The following is a 24073-nucleotide window of genomic DNA, read 5'->3' as shown; positions in this document are numbered from 1 at the left end:
CTGTCTCCTTTGCACTCAAAAAGGTACATTTTCACATTGTGAATATAAGTAAAATTAACGAAATACAGCACACATAAAGTATTCATTCTACAACATTTTCTTCATCCTTACTTTATTTATGAGTGCCACATTTCTCACTGTTTTTTTCTTCTCCTAAAACTTCATCCATTTCTATACATACACGCGCATTTCATCGCCCTTTCTTTCTCTCTCTCTCTACTCTACATGATTTAACAATTATACTCAATCTCGCTGAAATTCTATTCATATTGTTCTATAGATTAAAAACCCCCTTGAAAATGGAGGAAATAAAAAGGAATTCACTGGATATTTTACACATTTAAAACAGACAAAAAAAAAGAAACGGCAATTTAATGAACAAAAAAGGAGTGAGAATTTTAAAAATCAGAAGCAACAATCTGACAATTTACATTACAAATTTCTCATTTCTCACGCAAAATCATCAAAATGTCCTTTTCCAGCACAAAATATGCCTCAAATTGGTGGCTCAAGTCACTCTCAGTGGCCGTTGTTTGCTTATTTAGACTGCAAAAACATGAAATATTTAGTCGTTATGTTTGCGCAAAAAACTACCAAAAATATTACAGTGAAACATGAACTGAAATAAGCCAAACACACAATATTGTGAAATTACTCAATGAAACAAGCAAACAACTAAAATAGACACACAAATTCATCTTTTAACTCTGTTTTTTTTTGCACCACTCAAAAGGGAAGACAAGAAAAATAAACCGACGCAATTGGCCAAAAACATATCAAGACTTTTGAGGGAGAGATAAAAAGAAATCAAAAGAATCCCAATTTGTCTCGCATTGTCTCAATTGTCTTCACCAATTTCTGCTCAAGTTCTTTATCTCTAACGCCCACTCACACTTTATCAACAAGAAGAGGTTCTCCTCAATCCGCGATAATGGCAATTTCATAAGATTACAGGGGAAAATGAAATACAGAAGCACATTGTCTCAGCTGACTTTGTATCACAAAGCAAAAGTAGGTGAAAAAAAAACCGCCTGCATTCATGCTGCTTGGAAATTGTGACTGTTATATACGTTAAGGGGGAGATAATATGCCTTAAACCACTTCCTTAGCTTTTGTGCAGAATCTTCAACACCTCAGACACTTCTGAACGCCTTTAAAGACATCTTTTCATCGCTTTTTAGAATGCTTCAACTGTTTCTCACACTCAATTCTAATTTTTATCACAATCTGATCGAAGTTTTTCTGTCTCAAGATGTTTAAGCTCTTCAAGTGCTTAGATTTAAGATTGCATGAACTGATCTTAATATCCTCACAATTTGTTCATGAATAATTTCTGTCTTGATTTCATAGTTTTACCTTTGGTAAATGCTCAGAAAAACCAGCTTTAAAACCTTCTTGGACTAACTTAAATCCTTTCAAACGTGGAAATGAGTAAATATAGCGAATATCACGATGTTTCTACTGGATAATAACTGAGAAAAGAGACATTCTTCTATGGTAAAATGACATTTTTGAGGTTATGTTTGACTTTAAAACTGTTTTTCACTTCCAAAATTTAACCAATCTGAAGTTTTTCCAACAAAAATGCTCAACTGTGCTCGGAAAAAGAGAAATATTCCCAGTTCAAATATAATTTTGAATATTTTGAGGGCTATTTGAGTACCAAAATCTGTCTTAAATCAATCACATAACCTAGAAAAGCAGCCTCAATCTGTCCCTTGATTTTATACCAGAAAGTTCAAATTTAAGAAAGGATAATCCCAGAATAAAACTCTTAATGCGGTGTCTTGAGTCAGATTTTCAGATTTTCTGGTCTATTAGCCGAAAAAATATTGTATAAATACCAAAAAAGCCAACATGTTGACAATAAAATCATTAGAGAATGAAGTAGAAAATGGCTTAAATTGCGCCTTTGAACGCATTACAAGTATTAATTACTCCAACTTTTGCCACACACAGTTTCGGATCATAAACAATGGCACTGATAAAGCGCGTGATAGACTAAACCGTAAAGAATCACATGCGGAGAATTGAAAAATGTGCCAGTTTGTAAACAAAGAGAGGGCCAAAAAGTGGAAAGAACTTTCCTCCGCGTGACAGAGTGCAAGTGGAATTTGTGAAATTGTGTCTATCAATTAATTTTTCCACTCTGCGATCAATTGCCAAAAAAGCGCGCGCAAGTGTTGATTGATGGAAGAGCTTGGAAAAATATGTGTCACACATGAGAGAGAGAGAGATTCTCTCCTTTATCATATCAGAACAGCTCATATTGCAGCGCCAACACTCGTCAAATGTTAGATTGGTATCAATTAAAACGTGAATCATGGCGCGGAGTGTTTGTCTTGGACTCACGCTTCTTCTCCCGGTCGCGCATCACGTCTCGAGCGGAAGTTTGTGAGCTGTTCAGCTTGTCACGCACAGTCGAACTGGAGATAAGCGCTCATCAAATACTGAGCATAAGTTCGATATAAGTGGCCCAAATTGGCACATTTCAAAGTTCAACTTATCAGTTGACGTCACACACCGGCGACTGATTGAGTGAGTCGACGCTTTTCCCGAAAAACCAATGTGCAATTCCCGCAAAGCGATCCGCAACTCTCTGCATTCCTGCGTCGTGATATCAGAGATTTTCGGGGGATTTTCAGCGGATCTAATCGAGAATTTGTGTATTGGACGCGAGAATGCAATCACATGTCATCGATAAATCGCACCACGAGAATTGTGTCAGCGCAAAAAAAGTGAAGATACAAGCATTATCAGACATTCCTTCGCTCTATTGTTTCACCTCTATTTTCACCACAATCGCGCGCTCTCGCTGGACAGCGCAAAAAGCGCCGAGAGATGATCCTCTCCAGGTAATGATCACATCATCGTTCCCCGAAATTAACCGGCTCTTTTTTTCGCCCTGGCGCAGGAAATCTTTCCGCCTGATTTATTAACGAGCCCCAATAATGCCATCACGAACTGACAGCACCTCGGCCGGACCCCCCTGTTCGCCATTAGTTTCCCGACATCAAATTAATTTGTCAGAATTCCACAGCGATGATTCCACACACACACGCTCTGCAAATTGATTTGCTCCATCGTACAAGTCCCACAATCAATTTTCTTGGAGAAGTCAGAAGGAGACCAAATTGTGAAATAGATAGACATCGTGGAGGCTAAACAAAGAAACTCGCCATCTCATTGTGGCGCAACGATAAGTGGAATTTTTGGACAATGCGATAAAAAGAATCACTGCAAAAACTCTCTGCTGGGGAATATCTTGCGGAATTTCTACACTTTTTTTCTCCCCGAATACAAGAGGAAATGTCTTCAAAAGTGCTCAATTTTTATCAAGATCAGGAAAAGCTTCCTAAAGTTCTTTATCTGATTCTTTGATATTTCCCTATTTCTCAGTATTATTTGCATTTTTTGCTTTACAAACTTGACAAATGGATGCAATTCTCACTACAACTAAGGAATGTTAAGGATGATTTATAATAGTTAAAAACAATTTTTAAAATCCTGTATCAAACATAAAGGCCGCAAAATAGCAATTGTGTTAAAAAATTCACCACTTGTGGAAAAAAGATATATTAAATCCTGTGGAACAGTTTTCAGTCAGATGTAATAAATGTGTTATATTGGTTTAACACACGATTTTACTATTCTGAGTCACACATGTAATTTTGTATCGCCTGAATGTGTAATTTTAACCCGACCTTTAGAGACTGTTTTAAATAATGTGTAAAAAGCAAAAACAAATTACAATCTGCAAATATCTTGCAAAAATGGATCAATCTGCAATTGTGGCTCTAATTTTCAAGCATTAACTTGAAAGATATTTGCAGTAAATTCTTTTTATCACTAAATCACTACTTATAAACTTAAAATCCAAGGTCTTTGGTAAGTTTGACCATTTCCCACACACTGTTTTAGCGAGAATAGCCAGAACTGATGTTCGTTATTCATTTGGAATGCTGAACTTAACATGTTTGAAGTCTAACATTTTTCGGTTTTAGCAGGAATCGAGCCAAGATTCTATAAAATTGTAAATGTTCAAGGCTCACAAATCTTTTCCAAATGCTCCAAAGTGGAGTAGAACTGATATCTGAGGAACAATTTGGGTCACAGAAGATCACGAAAACGACGTACGCAGTTTCTGTTGTCTGTCTGCTAAGAAATGTACTTAAAATCGGTTCTAAACAATCTGTTAAAGCCAGTATATTTATTTTAAATAAATCAGTACTTAAGATGTGCACCGAAAAATTGATTGATTTGCAAAGACACAAAATTTTGCCAGACACAATTCTTTTTTGTGCAGAATTACCTGCAAAAATTCCACGGGAAAATTCCACAATGTAGACAGAAAAACATAATTAATTCAATCAGAAGGAATTTTTATATGCAAAAACAATCAATAAACAAAAGAGAGGATAATCTGTCGATGTGGCGCTTAATTATATTGTTGGCTTTTGAGCATTTTTCACACATCGCGCGTCCATCGTATTAATCGAGCACATTATTTAATATGAAAATGTTGGACATTAATATTCATATATTCCTTTTTCAATTGATTTTGTTGACAAATTCAGGCGCAAAATCAATCTTGGAGCTTGAGAAAAACGCTCCTCTTAATTATTATTATTAAAATTAATCACAATTTAATGCAAATCCAACTCCTCAACTTTTCTGCTTTGGCTCGCGCATTAATTGATGAGGAGGAGATTAATGAATGCACTGAAAGTTGATCCCAAGGAGTACTTATGTGCACTAATTGCAGTACAACTTCTGGGCTAGTGCGTAATTTATGGTCATGAGAGGAGAATTCTTTGCTGCAAAGACAGGCGTTGATTTACTATTGAATCTCTCGGACATTTGTGTGTCTTTTTATAGGGAATTGCGTCAAGGAGACACATTTCTTTTCTTCAGTGCACATCGAAGGTCAATAAACATTTTACAATCACCGGCATAATTTGGGCTTTATCGGTCACACAACTCATCCCAATCAATCATGAGGGGGAGAAAAAACAAGAGATAGCTGCAAATTCTCGAGGCATGACAAAAGTCCCTGGAAATGGATTCTCGCTCAAGTGCACTTCTTGTGTGGAAAAATTCTCTCTCTGTGTCTCAGATTTTTACCACCTTTTCTCACACTGACAATTGCGCGGCGTCTTATCGTGTGCGCGGCTCAACCTACGTCACGCATTCGCCAAACATGATCGCGGCAGAAAGCAAAATCGCGTCTCTGTTATCGAGAGGGCGAGTGTGAGAAAAAAAAATCGTGGCGTGCAAGAAGATGAACAGCGCGCGCCCAGTTTGCACAGTGACTACGCGCAAAGTGTGACGTCGCGCCCTCAGAGCATTATTATTTTCGTGTGTGTAAAGAGAGTGAAAAAAAATAGAGTCACACTTTAATGGCAAATTCACGTCACAAATTATTTGCATGTCGCGATGAATAATAAATTGTGTCGACGGGCAAATAAATGTGTTGCAAATCGTTTGGCGGCAGAAGCCTCAACCATGTGCGCGCAATTAAGCAAACAAATGCCGGATCGACACACAGCCAGATGGAATGGCAGAAGAGAAGAGGTGTTTGAGGAAGAAATTAACAAATTTGCAGACAGCGAAATGTGGAACACACCCACGATCGTGGACTCAAGGGGAAGATAGTGTGCCGCAAATCAGTACACTTCCACTTCCTGACACTTCCCAGAACTTCAAACTTCATCGATCGTTTATAAAAAGACTAAAATCAAGTGATAACTGGAAAATAACCGAAATCTAACTCAAATTTAACTCAAATCTAACTCAAATCTAACCGAAAACTAACTGACAATTTTAAAATTCGCGTTTTCATATATTTTATAATTTTCTTCCGTTAAAATTGCACTTTTGAGTATTTTTCCTGATTTTAATCCTTCAATTAATTTTCTTTATTATTTCAAAATCGCAACAGTTTATTAAAAAATGAGGTTATGTTTCAGTTAAGCATTTTTTTCTCTAAAATTACGATTTTCCTTGAGTAAAAACGAGCAATTCTACTAATAAAGTAGAAAGACTTTCAGTTTATGTGCTAGAATTTCTACTTTAAGACGTTATTTAGCTCCTAAATCAGAAACATAACCTACAAAAATATAGTAAAATTAGAAATTGAATAGAAATTAATTTCTGAGAGTAAAATAATCAAGAGGAAATCAAAGCTGTGAACCAAATATCACACTTCATCAAACTCTGTACGCCACTTCTGGCCGTATTATCTCCCCCTTGCGTAGACTGGAGAAGCACATCGCGATGCCAGTCACAAATTGGCCACAGAGGAGGGAATTTGTCACACAGATGCTGACGCAAGTAATTCAGGTGTTCCTCATCATCATCATCATCATGCACCCCCCAAAGCCCATGTGACATCAAAGGCCGCGCGCGGCAGAACAACGCCAAGAGTGTTGTCATAACAATATTTGAGCGGGAGACGGAATTGACAGAGACAAGGAGGTCGAATATTGCATAAATTCACAATTGCACAATCCAATATCATGTACAAGAAGGCATTCCGACTGTCATGCAGCTGAGAAGAAACCACGGCGCATCTATTAGAAGGGAATTCATAATGTCGTCAAATCGGAGAGTTCATCATCAGCTCGCGCGGTTCATTGAAAGACTCTTTCATTGTTGAGTAATAAAAAGCGCAGCTTCAGGCATTCAAGCCATGAATAATTTAGAAGGTCTACAAAATAGCTTGATTAGCTCAAAAACATGGGAAGCGAACAGAGTTGTTGCCCAGCTTTGGCGATTAAGAAAGGGGATTTAGAGCGTCTGAGATTTAGAGAGATTAATTGAAAATCTTGGATGAATATCAATTTTTCATACCCTTCACAATTATAAAAGGTAAACATCAATTTATTGTTTCATTCTTCTTCTTCACCACCTTCAAAAGCCTTCAAAATCATATCCTAACAGAGACAAATTCGATTCTTTTGATTAATTAAAAATATCTATTTTTTTTAGCGTGGAAAGCAAACAGAAAAATCCTTTCTTTTTCTCCTTTTTCTTCTTGTTCTAAAAACCTCAGCAACGCAAGAGGGCCAAGCAATTAGAATGTGTGTTTGCGTCCACCAACCTGGGAATGATGAGGATTTTGCGATTGCTGCTGCGCCTGCTGCTGCTGAGCCTGACCAGAGCCACCGGCTGAGCCACTCGCCGCCACTTCCACGATGCTGCCGGCGCCACTGGTGGACTGCGTGACAATCTGCGGCGCCTGCTGCACCGCCAGTGCCACCAGCGAGCCCCCCGAGGACGTCTGCAGGCGCACCGGACTCACGTTCTGTCGCTGGTTCTGCTGATTCTGGAATGCTGTGAGGAGCGCTTGCTGCTGCTGAGCTTGCGTGGCTCCAGCCGCCGCGGCCACCTTGATGGCCCCCTGAAGAGTGCCCGTGAGATTCCCCGGCGTCACGTGAGTGCGCAGCGTCTGAGCGCCCGGAGGAGCTGTCACCACCTGCGAAGCCACACACACACACAGGATTAGAATCATCCGGAAGCCAATTCTCACCCCCTCAAAACTCACCTGAATAGTTTGCCGATTGTTGGGCTGCGACGCCATCGAGACGGGAATCACCCGACTCTTGCTGAGCACAATCCCTTGCTGGCCCTGCCTGAACAGCTGTTGCATCGTCACGGGCAGTCCTTTGGGATTCTGCACAATCAGCTGCGTCTGAACACCCGCCTTGCCCGCCACTTGCGTGATCTGCGCCACCTTCGGCTTCCTCTGTGGCGTGATCGCAATCTGCTGCTGAATCTGCACCGGCCGCGTCTGTCCAGGACTCGCGATTGCCGTCGCCTTCAGCTGATTGGGCTTCACCTGCGAGAACGTCATGCCCGGCGCTGCCGCGGCCACAGTGCCCGTGGACGTCTTCACCAGCGTCGCAATCTGCTGCTGACCCGCCTGCTGTTGCGCCCCCGCGCCGCCGGCGGCCGCTTGCTGACCGCCAACGGCCACCGTGGCCGACGATGTGGCCTGCTGCATCTGAACACTGGTGGGCGCAAAGATTTGCGCCTGCGGCAACACCTGACCCTTGTGCTGCTGATTGATTATCTGTCGCTTCATCATGATCGCCTGCATCTCATTGTCCGTCACCTGACGGGCGATTGTCGTCTGCTTCCCACCCACTTGCTTAATGAACTGCGTTCGGGCCTGCTGTCCGGGTGTCACTTGAACCGTCGCCACATTCGTCACCACGCCGCTCGCCGGAGCGCCGCTCACGCTCGCCACGGCCACTTTCTGGCCACCGGCTTGCTGCACTTGTACCGCCTGGGCGAGATTTCCCGTCGCTTGCACAATTCCACCCTGGATTATCGCTCCGGCGGGACTCACGAGGGTCGTCTGGCCGCCAGCCGTTTGCACAACGGCCGCCGTTGTGCCCGACTGCTGTTGTCCCGGCGTTCCACTGGCCGGCGCCGTGTGCAGAACCTTCAGCTGTTGCCTGATGGATTGCTGCCGATAGAACTGGATCTGCGGATGCGACGTCGTGACAGCCTTATTGGCCGGAGATGTTGTCACTGAACCCAGAGGAATGCCCTTGGCGGCCGCCACAACGTGTTGACCACCAGCGGCAGCTGCAGCCATTGACAGACGGAATTGCGCCGCCTGGAGATGAGCTGGCGTCAATCCCTGTCCAAGTCCACTCACAGACACCACCGTTGGACTCTGCGAACCGCCGCGCTGATGCAGCACAACTTCTTGCAGATTTGCCGGAACAATTCGCTGCGCCCTGAGCGCCGACGTGGTCAAAGTGGCCACGGTGGCATTTGGCGGAAGGGCTGTTGTGGCAATCACCGTTCCAACAGTCGGCAGCTGGCTCATGACTTGCGGCACAGAAGAGGCAATTGTCTGCACGAGAGTTCCTGCCGCAGAGCTGGCATTCGACACCGTTGCCTGATGAATGGACACAATCTGCTGCGTCGTCTGGCCACTGGAAATCGTCGTCACGGGCGTTGTGAGCACGACAGACACCGACGAGGGCACAACGACGGTTTGCTGTGTCGCTTGCTGCCCACTCGGACTCCCCGTCACGCCCTGCTGACCCTGACCAGCTGTCGCCTGAGCCGAAGCCTGCGCCACGGCGATCTGCTGCACGGGAGTGGCAATGATATTCTGTCCGGAAGCCACAATAGCCTTGACAATCTGCGGAGATTGCTGCTGCGAGATGTTAACGGCCGACTGCACGGCACGGATGGTCTGCAGCTGAGTGGAGGATTGCACGAGAGCCGCCACTGGCGTCTGGAGTACCGCCGGACTCTGCTGCTGCACCACAATTGTCTGCGGCTGCTGCAGCACAGCCGGAACGGTGATCTCCTGCCTGGACGCCATCTGCTGACTCACTGTGGCCACTCCTGGCGTCGTGGGCGTCGTCAATTCCGGCATCTGCGCCGCAGCAGCAGCAGCAGCAGCAGCAGCTTGACTGGCAGGCGTCAACTTCTGCTTCTCCTTGGTTATCCTGTCCACCCGACGCTGAGCAATCTCCATCGGACTGGGCGGACTGTCGTAATTTGTGATTCCGTATTCTGCCAACAGGGCGGCATGCTTGGGATTCTTCATGGTGGGATTCACCAGCATTTGCTTCAACTGTGGCGCCTTCTTCATCATCACCGTCTTGATATTGTCAAACTTCTGCCTCATCAGCTTCGTGAAGCTACTATTGTTGTCACTGGCGTACAACTGACTCGTTCGCATCGACCGGCAATTCTTGATGCTCCCCTTCTGCTGGTGCTTGCTCTTCTTCTGTTTCTTCGGACTCTCCTGCAGCTTCCCCTCCTCGCGCGGCACAATCACCGCTTCGTAGCGATAGCGACACTGTTTCGGCGATCTGTACGTTCGGCTTGTCTGATTCACAATATCCGCCACGAGATCCCAATTGGGCGTGTGACCGGGCGACACGAGCACCAGACTGAGATTGAAGCCCTGCAGATTCTGGATGACATTCAGCATTGCCATGTCCTCATAGATGAACCACTCAATCATTCCCTCGGGCTCCACAAGAGGCTTCACTGGTGTTATTTGGTGCTTCACCGCCGCCATGTGAAGAGTCGGCTTGAAGATTCCTCTGTACTTTTGCAGCTTCAGATCGCGCCGCATCTTCGCCAGCGCCGGCGATGGACGATCGAACAGGGAGCGCGGCGGATAGTAAGTGTCCTCCTTGCGCACTTTCACCTGTCGTCGACTGTCCACGTACAATCCCGCCTCGGAGCGACTCCTCTTGTACTCCTTCTTCACATACACCGGCGGCAGCTGAGACTCCGGCATCGTCTCCAACTCATACAGATATCCCAGCGAGAAGTCCGTGTACAGATCATTGTCGTCCTGCGGCGGAGTCGGTGGACACCACATCTGGGGAAGGATAACAAGATTATTGGCATCGCTTATTGAGACTTGAGCGAGAGACTAGAGAAAATTGATCACAGAAAAGAAAAGAATGGAAGGAATTTGTATGAAGTTCTCTTCATTGTTAGATTGGAAAATGTCTCTCACAGTCGAGGAAAGGACAACAATCTAACACTCTACTTACCGGCATTAAGTCACCCGTTTTATCGGATATCCAAATCTGAACACGGAGGAGAGAAAAAGATAGAATTAAGTACTGCCACTCAATCACTTAAGATCAAATTTGTTTTGGTGAGAATTTTTCTACCACACACAAAAAATCCAATCACAAATCGTCAAATTTTTCCCATCTTTTCACAAGAAAAAGAACGGAAAAAACAGGAAAATTTGCCGATTGTGATTGTTGGAAGTTATGAAAAATTCTCCAAATCACCTTGCCGCTGTGCTGTTTCACATTTCAACGCCCCAAAATAACTATTTATGTATTTTTTTTCATATTAATTCTGTCTTCTTTTACAACAGAGTTTGGAATGGCAAGGCTGTTTTGGTGCCAAAGTATCTCAAAAATGCTAAAAATATATATATTAATCTTCCTCTTTTCTCTTTCTCATCTCACACTCTGTGTGCGCGATTTGACAAGATTTTAGCATGGAAAACAATCTTATTTTGCTCGAGATCCACCAGAGAGCCTATGCCATTGCCAAACATATTAAATGTTGCAAGACTGGAAATCATGTTGCTTAACAAAAATCGCATCTATTTTCTCTCTTCTTCTCTCTTTCTCTCTCTCTCTGTATTCGCGAGCACAATCAATTATCATTTTTTTTCTTTCGCATTTTGAAACAATTAACACAGTTGCAAGTGTGACACCAAAACAAGGCAATACCAATTCCAAATCCATCGTTTTCGCGGCACATTTCTCTGACGGGGGAGTAAAACAACACAACTTGAAAGCAAGGAAAAGGTCAATTTATCAGTTTTTACATCATATCGTTTAATTCTCTCTCTCTTTCTCTGTTTCTCTTACGCTCTTTATCGTCAACGTCTGAGATTTCTACCCATTTTCTGCCCTTAAATGCTCTCTCTTTCTCACTATCTTTGCCTGTCTATTCGGACATTCTTCCTTCTTCTTCTCTTCATATTCTCTTGCTTCACAGAATTACAATAAACTGCTATAATATTTCTGTTATCATTTAGCCGTCATCTTTTATCGTCAATAGTTGCAATTTACGTTATTTAGACAATAATGTTGTTATGTCCTCACGCCCCCATTTCATCCCCTCCCCACAAATATGAAGACACAATTCACACTATACAAACGCATCCTTCCCATGCAATTCCCTCCCTCAAAGGGACGACTCTGACATGATTCCTGACCCACAAATCAGTTCAGTTGTTACTTGGCGCATTTCCTGCCACTCTTCACGCCAACCTGTCACGACGGGCCGCCGTCCATGTGCGCCCTCATCACGGACTGTCTGCGCGTGAGACGCACCGTCGGATTCATCATTCTCGCCACTTCACTCTCATCCACAATCGTCTCACTGCCATCCTGAGCCACCAATCGCGGAATCTTCGTCACCCAACCGTCCAAAGTGCTATTCTTGCCCGAACTCTCCAGCACTGACTTCCTCTTCTTCACACCAGCAGCAGCAGCAGAAGCAACAGCAGCGGCGCTTTTGGGTGTGCTTTTGGCCGTGACACGACTTGTTGGTGTCAAAGAGTTGGCCTTCTTGTGATTCCTCACATTCCCATTGACATTCTCCACCTCCGGATCATCTGTGGCGGTATTTTCCCCAATTGACGATCGCGTCATTCGTCCAGGAGTGTTGCGAAGATTACGCATTTTTGGCAATATCGGCGACACATCGAGTGTCCACAAATTAATCTTCACCGCACCACGTGATCTCGTGCGCGGACTATTCACCACATCAACATGATTCTTCGGCAGATATGACGATAATTTTCTATCATCTGAATTCTTTGACGATGCCACACTTCCACTATCGCTGGCCGGCAGGGAATTCAGTGACGCCGTGTCATTATCATTCTTATTCACATTGGAATCTGTCGATTCTGGAGCATCATTTGAATCTATCATCACATCCAAACTGCACTCACTGTCAAAATCATCCTCATCCGATCTCTGACTACCATTCGATGCACTACTATTTGTCTCACTCCTGCCACTGCTCACGCTATTCTCCTGCACATCGCCGCCACTCACGAGTCCACCACCACCACCGCCTCTCGTCCTCAATCTACTCTCAACACTCTTCTGCTCCTGCTGCTGCTGTTGCTGCTGCTTTTGCCTCTTCTGTCTCACATCCATCGATTTCTTCAGCATCTTCACTGGCTTCAGATTATTCCTCACACACCGCCTCACCTTCTTCTTCATCGTCATCTTCCCTCCTCCCCCTCCGCCAGTCACCTTCACAACCTTCTTCTTCACCATCATCCCACCCTTCCTACAATTCTCCCTATCGCTATTCCTACGATTATCCCTATTCCTCCTCTTCATATTGTTATGTTTAACCTGATTTTTGGCGTCTTCACTAGAGTATGTTAGCATAATATCCTCCTCCTCAGCCTGCTTCATCTCCTCCTCCTCCTTCAGCAACGCCGCCTGACGATTTGCCTCCCATTCGCGCTTCTGCTGCTCAATTTCCGCCTCAGCCGCCTTCAGCTGTTCCGCCGTCCAAGCGCCGCCCGTCTCTTCCACGAAACGCATCGCATATCGCTCAATGGGGCTCAACTGAAATGCACACACAACACAGTCAAGATGTATAGAGGAGTTGTCATGATTAATCACACAGAACCGCCCAGCTTCACAAGAGAAATATTCATTAATATCCACAGGCAATTTGTTCTGTCGGATTGATAGTGATAGGCTACAACTATTGTTAATGAATTGTATTCTGTCTGGCAATCCATGCTTAATCTATGCGTTAATTCACTCTTTCTCTCTCTCTCTTGTTCACAAGTGTGAAAAATCAAGAGAATTTTCCAAAACATCAACGCACAAATCGTCAAAGAGAGATGAATTGATAAGTGAGTATTCTTCATACCTGTTTCATTAGGTGTTCCACCTCCTGATCGGCCTTGCTGACTTCCTGTGTCTTCTCCGCAATATCCTCGAGTGGAATGTTCTCGTCAAACTCCGCCAAATCAGCAGCAGCCTCAGCTGTGGCCGTCTTTGCCGCCTGAACATCCTGTTCGTCCTCAGCAGCGGCCAGAGCTGTCTCAAAAGCGCCCACATTTTGCTTACTCTCATCCGGCACGACAGAAGGTCCCGCTATGCTCTCATACAACTTCTGCTTGCGCTCCTTGTCACGATCAAGGAGCTCCTGAAAGCGCGACGACGCATCACTTCCAGTTGTGTCCACATTGAACAAATCCTGAATGGTGGATGACTTGAAGAAGGCCGTTGTGAAGTTTCCACCCTCAATGGCCAAATCACCGAGAAGTCGCTTCTGATTTGCCTTCTTCAGGATATTCTCCTCAATTGTCTTTTCACTAACTAATCTATAAATATGAACATCCCTCGTCTGTCCAATCCGATGACATCGATCCTGTGCTTGTGCATCCATTGTCGGATTCCAATCGGAATCATAAAATATCACAGTATCAGCACCAGTTAAATTAACACCAACACCACCGGATCGTGTTGACAGGATAAACACAAATATCCTCTTGTCACCATTGAAGCGCTCCATCAGGATTTGTCTCTGCTCAATTCTCGTCGTACCATCGAGACGTAGATAAATATGTCCGTGATAGTTGAGAAAAGCCTCCAACACATCCAACATCCTCGTCATCTGTGTGAATATCAACACTCTGTGTCCGTCAGTTTTCAATTTCCTCAACAGACGATTCAACGTTTGCAATTTCCCACAATCATATTGAATCAATCTCGGATCGGGAAACTGTAAATAGAGAATCACACACAATAAGATATAATTTCAATCAATAATTCCATCTTCCTTCAATTGTTGCAATTTACAAAAGAAAATCAATCAATAGAATAATATTGACTTGATATAGACTTTGTTAAAAACGCAATTTCTCTTGCATCAGTGCAAAAATGAATGATAACATTGAGTCAATAGTATAATTCATTGATTTATCTGATGCACAAAAGACAGAAAGAAGGAGAAGCTTCTGCCAAACTCACCTGTGTGCTCATGGCTGAGATGATGGGATGGAGAAGGATGAGCTTCGATGACAACTCTTCCTGCATGACAGTCTGTCTGTCGCGCTCCTCATTGTAGCGCGACGGGGACGGGTGGGACACGTGCAGTGTTGGCATTGGTGCTGAGACATTTGGTACAAAAGTGACAAAATTATTGAAGATCGACGACAAATCTCGCGTCCTCTCCTCATACGTCTTTATCGTGCTAGTCAAGGTGGTGTCCAAATCTCGCCTCTGGCGCTTCATGGCATACTGGCAAGTCTCATAACTTCGACACGTCCACGGCGCCTCATCTCTCGCTCTGCCTCTGCTCAAGTCAACAATTGACTCTCTCAGATCCTCACCATAAACCGGTGTGGCATCGATTCGTCTCCTGTTTGTCCGACTCAGCAGACGCAATTGATTAACACGCCTCTCACGGCGCGCCTCTTCAGTCTCCGCAACGAGAAACTCCGACTCGACTGTCTGATTGACAACGGCCGGCTGTCCAGTTGTCGGTGGGGCGGAATAGTATTTGAGATGCTGCGCCACAACTGCCGCCAGCGGTTGACTGTTGCCACCAACGAGTGGTGACATCTTGAAGATGGGCTTCGTGATCACGTGCTGCGTGATCTTATTCACTTGCCCAATATTCTTACTCACCACCGTCAATCGCTGTCCATTCTGTGCAAACACCGTCGTCGCCGTGCCCGCCGTCGATGATGTGGGAATGAGAATGTGTCGCCCATTGGAAGTCTGAACAATCATCCCGGCATTCTCGCCAATCACCTTCGACAGATCATGTCGCCGCCTCAGATTGATTGTCGCCGTGCCGCCGCCAGGCGATGTACTATTCACCACCACCGTGGACGTCTGCACACCCCCAATCTGCTGCGTCCCCGACGACGAGCCACCGTCACTCGTGGACTGAACAATCTGCGCTATTGTTGCCACATCGCTCTCACCACCAATCTTACTACCACTCTTCGTCGTCGCTGTTAGGAACTTTGCAATCGGCACATACTTCGTTCCCTCCACACGCATTGCCGGACTTGTACCCACTTTCACACTCCCACCGCTCAGCGTCTCCTGAACACGACCATCGCGCACCTTCACGTGCAATCGCAACTTTCCCGTGGGACACTGTGGCGGCAATTCCGGCGCCGTGTCAATCTCCTCAATCAACTTCCTCGGCGTTGACAATTGCTTAGATCTATGCGCCACATACGCTGTGAGACTTAGCTCTAAATTAATTAACACTAAATTCAAAGAGTGGAGATCAATTTGCTGCAAGAAAAAAAAGAGAGGAAAAGAGAAGAGAAGTGAACACCAAATCAATATGCATGAAGAATAATTAAACTTTTACCTCCAATGGATTGTAATCCAATACATTACACACCAACGAAGCTGTCCAATACTTAATACCATCCATGCGGAATGGCGAAATTGTGGGTCGAACTTCAAACAAATTGGGATGATTGCAAACTTTGCGCAATTGCATAAGCACATTGATGACACTGAGTAGATTTCCAGATGCAAGAGTTTCTCTCGTTCTGCAATTGAACAAGGAAAAGTATGTTGATTGTAGTCTTTTTTCTTTGCACAAATTTCAATTCACTGCACTTTTCTTTTCTTACTTTGCACGACTCATAAAGTCATCATAGAGATATCGTTGACGCTTGGAAAGTCGACACATCACAACATGTTCATACTTTTTCGGCATTTGCTTCTCCACTTCACACTTTAATCGTCTCAGGAGGAATGGTCGCAAAACCTGAGAAAGAACACACACATTTCATCAGCATTTCACTTCCAGAAAATCCACACAATTTATATACACAGTAATTAAAGAAACATCACCTTGTGAAGACGCTTTATAATTGAGTCATTGTACTCTGAGTTTCCTTCAATCATTCCAGTCATTGGATTTGAAAACCACTCCTTAAATTCTTTATGTGATTGAAAAACATGTGGCATTAAGAAGTGCATCAGGGACCAGAGTTCCATTAAATTATTCTGCAATGGTGTTCCCGTAAGTAGAAGTCGTCTGAAAAAGCAAACACACAATTATGTTAATATATTCTCAACTCTCTTTCTCTCTCTCTCTCTTTACTCACTGTTCTGTTTGGAAGTTGAGCAACAATTGCCAACGTTGTGACTTGAAATTCTTAATATTTTGTGCCTCATCAAGTATAAGATATTTCCATTTCTTCCTCCTGAAGCTCTGATGATCTTGTATGACAAGTTTATATGATGTTATACAAATGTGAAATGCATTCGCCTTTGTCCATCCAATCCTCTTGGCCTTTCGCTCCTTCTGATTACCATAATATGTGAGAATCTTGAATCCCGGACACCACTTTTTGAACTCCATCTCCCAATTAAGCATCACAGATGACGGAACAATAATCAAGTGAGGACCCCAATTTCCTGCAAAACATATTAACCATTAAAATTCACACAGAAGAAGAACAATAAATGAATGAAAAACTCACCCTTGCAACAAGCCAAATGGGCGAGAAGTGAAATAGTCTGGATGGTTTTTCCCAAGCCCATTTCATCAGCCAGAATACCATTCAATTTCCTATCATGCATCGTGACGAGCCAATCCAATCCAATGTGCTATTCAGAAGGAAAAAAAATAATATCATCCCATCAATTAATATCCCTTTATCAGGACATTAAAACTCACCTGATATTCTCTGAGGGTGTGCTTGAGTAAAAATGGCACTTCTGTGACAACATTCGTCGACGACAGTGTATTTCCCTTCGGTTGAATACTCTCAGCAATCGCGGCGGCATCATCAATCAACTGATCTTTGTTGTTTCCGCCGCCATCCTCATTGAATAAATTCTGTAGACTTAAGCCATCGTCCTTCGGCTCATCCTCCTCACTTTCCTCCTCCTCCTCTTCGCTCTCATTCTCCGACTTGTCATCTGAACCTTCATCATCTGATGCTACAAGAAATCAAACACAAAACACACACAACAAACATTTAGTCAAATTTCTCAATATCACACAAATTCTTCTCTATTAACTCACTCTCATCATCATCATCGTCCGAATCCACTTCCATCTTCTCCGCCTTTGACAAGGTCTTATATTTCGCCATGAGATCCTCAATGCTCATTTCATTGTCAGCCTAAGAAGAAAAAGAGTCCCAAAAATAGTCATATCAATAAAATTGCGCCTTGAGCAAATATTTATCTCAAATATCATCCCACCTCAAGTTCGGCAATTTCCTTCTTATGATCCTTGTTCTTCTCCTTATTCTCCTGCTCCATTATTGATTCCTCATCGTCCGTACTCGAGGCGGTGGCTTTAAACTCCTCATCGCCCGAACTCTCCATCTTCTCATCCTCACGCCCACCATTGTCATCGTCATCTGAGAGAACGATATTTTCCCGATTCTTCAGATAATCCTTTGGCAACTCCTTCAGGAAATCATCGAAATCCATCTCAGATTCACGCTGTAGGGCAAGAATTTCCTCATTCACACACGTTGCCTCAGCTTCAGCCTTTGCAATTGTCTCCTCATCGTCATCCGACAATTCATTTCCCGGAGAAAATTCATCTGCAAAGAGAGAAAAACAGAAAAAAACCATTGAATCTCTTTCTCTCTCCATCTATTCAGAGAAAAGCACAAACCATCAGATTGTGCTGAACGCTTTGGCGATGAGATGCGACTGGAATTGAGACTTGGCGCTGCACTGCCATCAACAACACTCTTATTCATGCCCTCGGCCAGCTGTTGCGAGAACTTCTCCGTCTGATCGACAATGAAGCTCAAATGCTGATCCAATGCCTTCTTCCGCTTCTCCTCCAGCTTCGTCTGCTGCTTATACTCCACGAGTTTCTCCACATTTGACCAAAACACTTTGATCTCCTTGGCCACAAAGGCCGCTATTCGCTTCAGCTGTGCCTCCTGGGCGCGTTCCGCCCGCTGAGCCGCCAGCGCCTTGTCCTGGAAGTACTTCTGCACCATTCGGGCACACTTCTTGGCCGCCGCCTTCTTCCACTTGCGCTCCTGGGCAAAGTCCGCCGACAGCCACACCATCTCCTCCAGCAGATAATCCCAGTGCGCCTTCGTCCGCGACGGCTCCTGCAGCTTCGGCAGTCGCTTCTCCGCCCACAAACCCTCGCGCTGCAACTCCGACACGCGCTGCATCACGTACACCTCTTGCTTCGCCTTCACCGAGAACTGCTCCTGAGCACCCGCCGCGGCCGTGGCAACAGTCACCGGCGTCGTGGGTGTCGATGGCGCCGCAATGGACGTCAGCAGTGGCTTCTTATCAGGCGCATCGACTCCTGATGATGTCTCAGGTACCAAAGGTGTTCCACCTTTTGTTGTGTCACAACATGAAATGATGCCACAAAATCAGACATTAGTTTTTCACAAGTCACACGAGAAAATACAACACAAAAAAGACAGTCAAAAGAAGAAAAATCAATGGTTATAAAGTATAATCAGACAAATGCCTCATTTCACATCAAACATAAAATGTGAAGAATTTCTCAAGAATAGAGAAAAATATCACAATCAGTTGACATTTATCATCATTTTATATATGTATAAATATATATATGAAAATTGTTGGGTTGGTGTCGATGGAAAGGATATTGATTACTAATCAATCCCTTTCATCATTCTTTCTTTCTTTCTTTTGTATTTCCACTCTTTTTTTATTTTTTTAAACATGTAATCATTGGAGAATTGCGCAAATTTACAGATCTCTCGCTCTCTCACAATATTGAAACGTTCTCTCTCTCTCTTCTCTCTCGCTCTTTCTCTCTCTTTTGCTCTATAATATAGTTTTTTTTTCTAATGAATGTATTTTGAAAAGCATTAAATTTTCATGCGAGAATTTTCAGCAAAGAATCTTCACTAAAATAATAATAATAATAATAATAACTAAAATATAACGAAAAAAGACTCTCAACAACAGAGAGCAAATGAAAATCCAAATTCATGCTACATAATTTTTGAAGACCAAAAAAAAACAAAAAGAAAAACACTTTTGCAAAAAGATATATTGACACGACACTTAGATAAAGACAAAAAAAGAAGATGATGAGATCAAATAAGAGAAACTAAATTTAAAAAAAAAATGAGAAAATCAATTGAACAAATCTTGGAAAAAGAAAAGAATGAGAATGACTTTAAGGGTGCTACCTGGCACCAGAGGAATCGATAAATTGCCTTGTGTTGTAGGAACCGGAATTTGGCCAAACACCATCCCGTGACGACCCCCCTGGGGTCTTCCGGGTATATGACCTATGGAAGGGAAAAGAGAATCAAGTCGGCAAGTTGCATTTTTGCCCTCCGTTTTTCACCAATTTTTATCCGCCACAAAATATTTTTGTGTGTCTTTTTTTTATCTTTTCTTTTCTTTGCTATCATTCTCATTTCCAAACACGCTCGAAGGGGTGAATCGAAAACTATGAAAAGTCAGTTTTTACATCTTATGTATTTTTGAAAAGCTCTTTATGAGACAATTGTATAAAATGTTATTCATTCAAAAAGCACAAATGATTGAAATTATCATGTTTTGCGACATTAAAGTATAAAAAGTCAACTATTCATTGTTCAAAATCGTCTCAAATTGCTGTCAAACGTATAAAACGCCTTTTTGTGAAATGATTTTACATTTTTTAAATTAATCACAAAGTGTTTTTCAGACTTTGAATGAATATTTCTCATATCTTTTAATTTTTGTCACTTGAAAACCCCAAAGAAATGTTCATGAAATGTATGAAAAGTTAATTTTTTAACTTGTTTGGATAAAATAGACAAGAAAGATGAATAAAAATCAACTTTGGAAAAGTAATTGTTTCAGTTTTTCTATTATTTTTGCCATTTTTCAGTCAAATATTCCAATAAATACTAACAAAATTAGTTTGTTTTTATGATCTTGAAGTAAATTTAATAAATTATTTCACTACGAAATTAACGTTAAATTTTCAACTCGCTCTTTCTTTTGAAAAAACATGATAATTTTGACCTTTCATCATTTTCAATTCACCCGTCGAAACAGTGTTTTTTTTATTTACTCTTCAACTCTTTTTGTCAGTCAATAAACATTACTATTCCTAATTTTTCTTTTACAAATTTTATAAAATAGCACAAAATATATATATTTATATAAATTGTAGAACCAATAGAACAACGAACTCCACATTTCAAGTTAATGCTTCTCTCTCTCTGTCTCTCTATCTTCGTTTCTGTTCACATTCTTGTTTCTGTTTTTTTTCTTTTTTGGTCCAAACAACATGTAAATATTGTAGCAATCTCCAGAGATTGTGTTATTGCAGAAATTCAGTGTTAATTTCATTTAAAAAACAAAAAGAAGAAGAAAAAGTATTACTATTTTCGCGCTAGTGCTCTCAAGCAATTCACACATTCGTTGTGCTTCTGGAACTACCAATTGCTTCTTTTATAAGTGATTTTATGTCAGAGTTTGTGGCAAAGAATCCTTCAGCGACACAACCACACCTCCTCCTCAGCCATCCCTCAATTGAGGCTAAACGAATGCTTTGCCATAAATCCTTCGCAATACATGTATATCTCTACATTTAGGATATATTTCAATTTTGATAAATGTGCGCACTTTGAGGAAACACACACACTCGTGTTCACGCGTGTTATATTGAAATTTGCCAAAGTGATTTATCACATTTCAAAGAGAAACACAAAGACGGACATTTACCTTGCTGTGTCAATTGTACAACAGCTGTTGGCAGAGTTGTCGAGACAGCCACTGGAGTCACTCCCACTCCGGGAATCTTAATCTCTGTCCCGTACGATTGTCCAGATGAGTTTTGAAGCTGGGCGAGATGAAAAGAGAAAAATAAAATTAGCGAAAACAACACACACAATTCAAAAAATCCCATTTTAAGAGAGTGAAATTTTCATCAGACAAATGCCTCAAGACACATCCTCTTTGAATATGCGTTAAATTCTCAAGAATAGAGAACTTTACACAATTTCAGTGGTGGTGAATTCATCATTTTGTAATTGTTTTGCTCTTCCTTCGCTTCCACACGCTTTGACTTTACAATGAACTTCTCTCTCGACTGTTGAATTTTTGTCAAAAATATTTTCAACAAAAACATCCTTAACTTTGATTACAATCACTACAAAATTACACTGACTAGAGTCTTATTTAATAAACACAAAACAAATTTGTGAAGGTCATTGTTGTGACTATCGCAATTTCATCAGCAACTTCAATTAATTTGTAAAAACATCTCTCATTCTCTCTCTCTTTCTATCTCTTTCTCTTGGAAAGAAGATCATGAACTCCCTTCAAAAAACAACAAAATATCCCCAACAATTTGTCCCCATGAATTATTCATAGCGACTTGTGGAAACTTTTAACAGTGAGAAGCGTTAGAATTTCAAATATATACAACTTCGCATAAAAGCACAAGAAGAGGAAGAAGCCTTACCAGTTTGGCTGCTGTATCATCAGATGCACTTGCTGTCTGATCTAATCTCCATGTTTTGGCAAAATTAATCAATTCCGGCGTCTGTGGTTTCTTTCGCCACGTCGGATAATCCATCATGTTGCCAGACGCTTGGAGGAAGAAGAGTTCAGCCACATGCTCTGTGTGCCTGGCAAAAGACATCAAGAAACACTCACTCAACATTGCCAAATCCTCGTCAAACATCACAACCAAGAAGTCAGCCAACACTTACTTATCCTTGAGACTCCTCAATCGCGAGTATTTGTGCTCCAAGATGCGCTTCTTTATGGCAGCAATACTATCACGATCCTCCACTTTCACCCTCTTTCGCTGTGCACTGAGCAAATTGTGCAAATCACCAGACGACGTCGTCACAATCGTCGCCTCCTGCACAGACGCCAGCGCTGTTGACGTCGCCGTGGATGAGACAACGGAGCCCGTCACATTGCCGACGCCGACAATGCCACTGGACGTCTCACCGGCGGCCGCGTGTGTCCTCAGGACGACACCACCGCTAATACTATTGAGATTGCCACCGCTCAAGTCACCCGACGCCGCCGCCGTCGAGATGAAAATCAAATTGCCCTGGCCAGGCTGCTGCTGACTCCTCGGGCTGCTGCTGCTCATCAACAGGACACGATTGTCCGCGGCCAGTCGGGACATTTGCTGTGGATTTATCAACGCAGATGCCCCACTCACGCGCACCGCTGTACCCGCTGTCAAATTCAACGATCTGCGGTCAGCTGCAGCAGGAGGGGCTGAGCTTCGCCCTCGGGGCCCCCCTGCTGAATCAGCTTCATTCATGTTTGATGCATCTGCAACGGGGCGAAAGCACACGCATTAGAGAATCACAACAGGCCAAATATCTCAACACGAGCAATTCCTTCTGCCCAGCTTTGTTTCCCCCATTAAATTACTGCAATTCAATTCTCTCTTGAGACACTTTAATATCCTTCAGAACCCCCGAAATCACATGTTGTCAATATCTTCGTTTGCTCTTGACTTTTTCCACCTGAATTGACGCTATTATTTTCAAGACTATTTGTTCTTAGGGGGATTTATTTCAGCTTCAAACCCCCGAATTGCAGAGCATTCACAGGTAAGCGTCTCTCGATTGAGCGCTGAGCAATTAAAGGGAATGCCCGCGAATAAATGGGTCAGATTGAAGTGAGGGAAAGTGATGGAAAAGAGGTCGCAACCCTGGAAAATCCATCTCGGGCTCACACGGATGCCATTGCAGCCCCCTTCCCGCCAAAACAGGACAGCTTATCTGCTGTGCGGAAACAAAACACTGCCCACCCTTCCGGACGCTCTTCTGCTCTTTGTGGCCGCTTTAAGTGCGGAAAGAGCGTCCAATTCTTCATGCTCTCAGCTCATGCCATCCGCCCGAAAAAACGTGTTCATGCAATTTTCAACAAATGGAAACTTTATTCCGAAGCATCAAACATTCCCCGTCTCACGAGCGGTGGAGTGTCTCTCTTTCTCCCGTGCGCGCAAGACCATCGCGGCGCGCGCGAAGAAGGAAAAGAAGAGGAACTCCGAGGGGTGGAAGCTGGCTAGAGAGACTCCCAAACACACACACAAGGCGGACAGAAAAGCCACTCGCCAGCCGGTGCGAAGCGCCCCCCGGGCGCCAATGGTGGTAATTTTCCATTGTGCAGCACCCCACACTGAGACTCCCCGCGAAATCCCCATGGAAATGCGACGCCACGGTCGCTGGTGGGGAATTTTATTTTATTTTCGCCTCAACGAGACGGTGAGACATTTTTCAGGGCGGCCATGTTGATGCTTTTGTTTCCGCAGCAGAGAATTTTCAAGCCACCCAAGCACACACCTACCTCGCCTGGGTGTCGACAAATGGGCAGATTTTCACGCTTTTTCCCACCTTCACGCCACAGAAAACACTTTCACCACGCACTCAACTCACTATTGAGCCACAAAATCACCATACACTAGTTGAAAAATGCAATTTTCTCCAGAATTTTCACACTGAACCGCACCAAAAACTGAACTGAGGAGAACGTGCTCATGAATGTCCGCTCGCAGGGGGCGCATCGTGCCACGTCCGAAAAGT

General features: G+C 43.3%; 1 protein-coding gene and 2 non-coding genes across 5 annotated transcripts; all 3 read right to left on the bottom strand.

Annotated features, from left to right (window-relative positions):
- Window positions 1-107: 107 nt before the first annotated feature.
- On the bottom strand, window positions 108-24046 carry LOC132260595 (helicase domino). 3 transcript variants are annotated; one of them, XM_059758819.1, is made up of 21 exons: window positions 23838-24046; window positions 22232-22814; window positions 21982-22147; window positions 21240-21357; window positions 19706-19807; window positions 18181-18873; window positions 17757-18106; window positions 17575-17674; window positions 17224-17489; window positions 17027-17153; window positions 16649-16961; window positions 16392-16578; window positions 16169-16305; window positions 15898-16084; window positions 14535-15818; window positions 13429-14286; window positions 12897-13115; window positions 10545-10580; window positions 7547-10366; window positions 7103-7477; window positions 108-546 (listed from the first exon to the last, which is right to left on the bottom strand). In XM_059758819.1, the coding sequence occupies exons 2-21, from the start codon at window positions 22801-22803 to the stop codon at window positions 538-540; spliced, it is 8919 nt and encodes a 2972-aa protein (XP_059614802.1). In that variant the 5' UTR covers window positions 22804-22814; window positions 23838-24046; the 3' UTR covers window positions 108-537. The 3 variants fall into 3 exon arrangements, with proteins under 3 accessions (XP_059614802.1, XP_059614801.1, XP_059614803.1); XM_059758818.1 differs by lacking the exon at window positions 108-546 and having other exon boundaries at window positions 6862-7477; XM_059758820.1 differs by lacking the exons at window positions 108-546; window positions 19706-19807 and having other exon boundaries at window positions 6862-7477.
- On the bottom strand, window positions 18993-19099 carry LOC132261351 (small nucleolar RNA Me28S-Am2589). The gene has a single exon (XR_009468419.1). It is a non-coding gene; the product is annotated as a small nucleolar RNA Me28S-Am2589 (small nucleolar RNA).
- Window positions 21438-21546, bottom strand: LOC132261352 (small nucleolar RNA Me28S-Am2589). Its single transcript, XR_009468420.1, has one exon. It is a non-coding gene; the product is annotated as a small nucleolar RNA Me28S-Am2589 (small nucleolar RNA).
- Window positions 24047-24073: the final 27 nt, after the last annotated feature.

Source organism: Phlebotomus argentipes, unplaced genomic scaffold, assembly GCF_947086385.1.
Source record: "Phlebotomus argentipes unplaced genomic scaffold, Phlebotomus argentipes genome assembly scaffold_18, whole genome shotgun sequence".
Lineage (NCBI taxonomy): Eukaryota > Metazoa > Arthropoda > Insecta > Diptera > Psychodidae > Phlebotomus > Phlebotomus argentipes.
The sequence above is the reverse complement of the archived record's forward strand: the minus strand, read 5'-3'. Positions and strand labels throughout refer to the sequence as shown.

What these genes read in the sequence shown, in the direction of transcription:
- LOC132260595 (XM_059758818.1), bottom strand. Translation starts at nt 22,803, where the DNA reads ATGAATGAAGCTGATTCAGCAGGGGGGCCCCGAGGGCGAAGCTCAGCC. An exon ending in TGTACAATTGACACAGCAAG is followed by an intron (nt 19,808 to 21,239) that starts GTAAATGTCCGT and finishes TCCCTTCCATAG; the next exon opens with GTCATATACCCGGAAGACCC. An exon ending in TTATAAAGCGTCTTCACAAG is followed by an intron (nt 16,306 to 16,391) that starts GTGATGTTTCTT and finishes GTTCTTTCTCAG; the next exon opens with GTTTTGCGACCATTCCTCCT.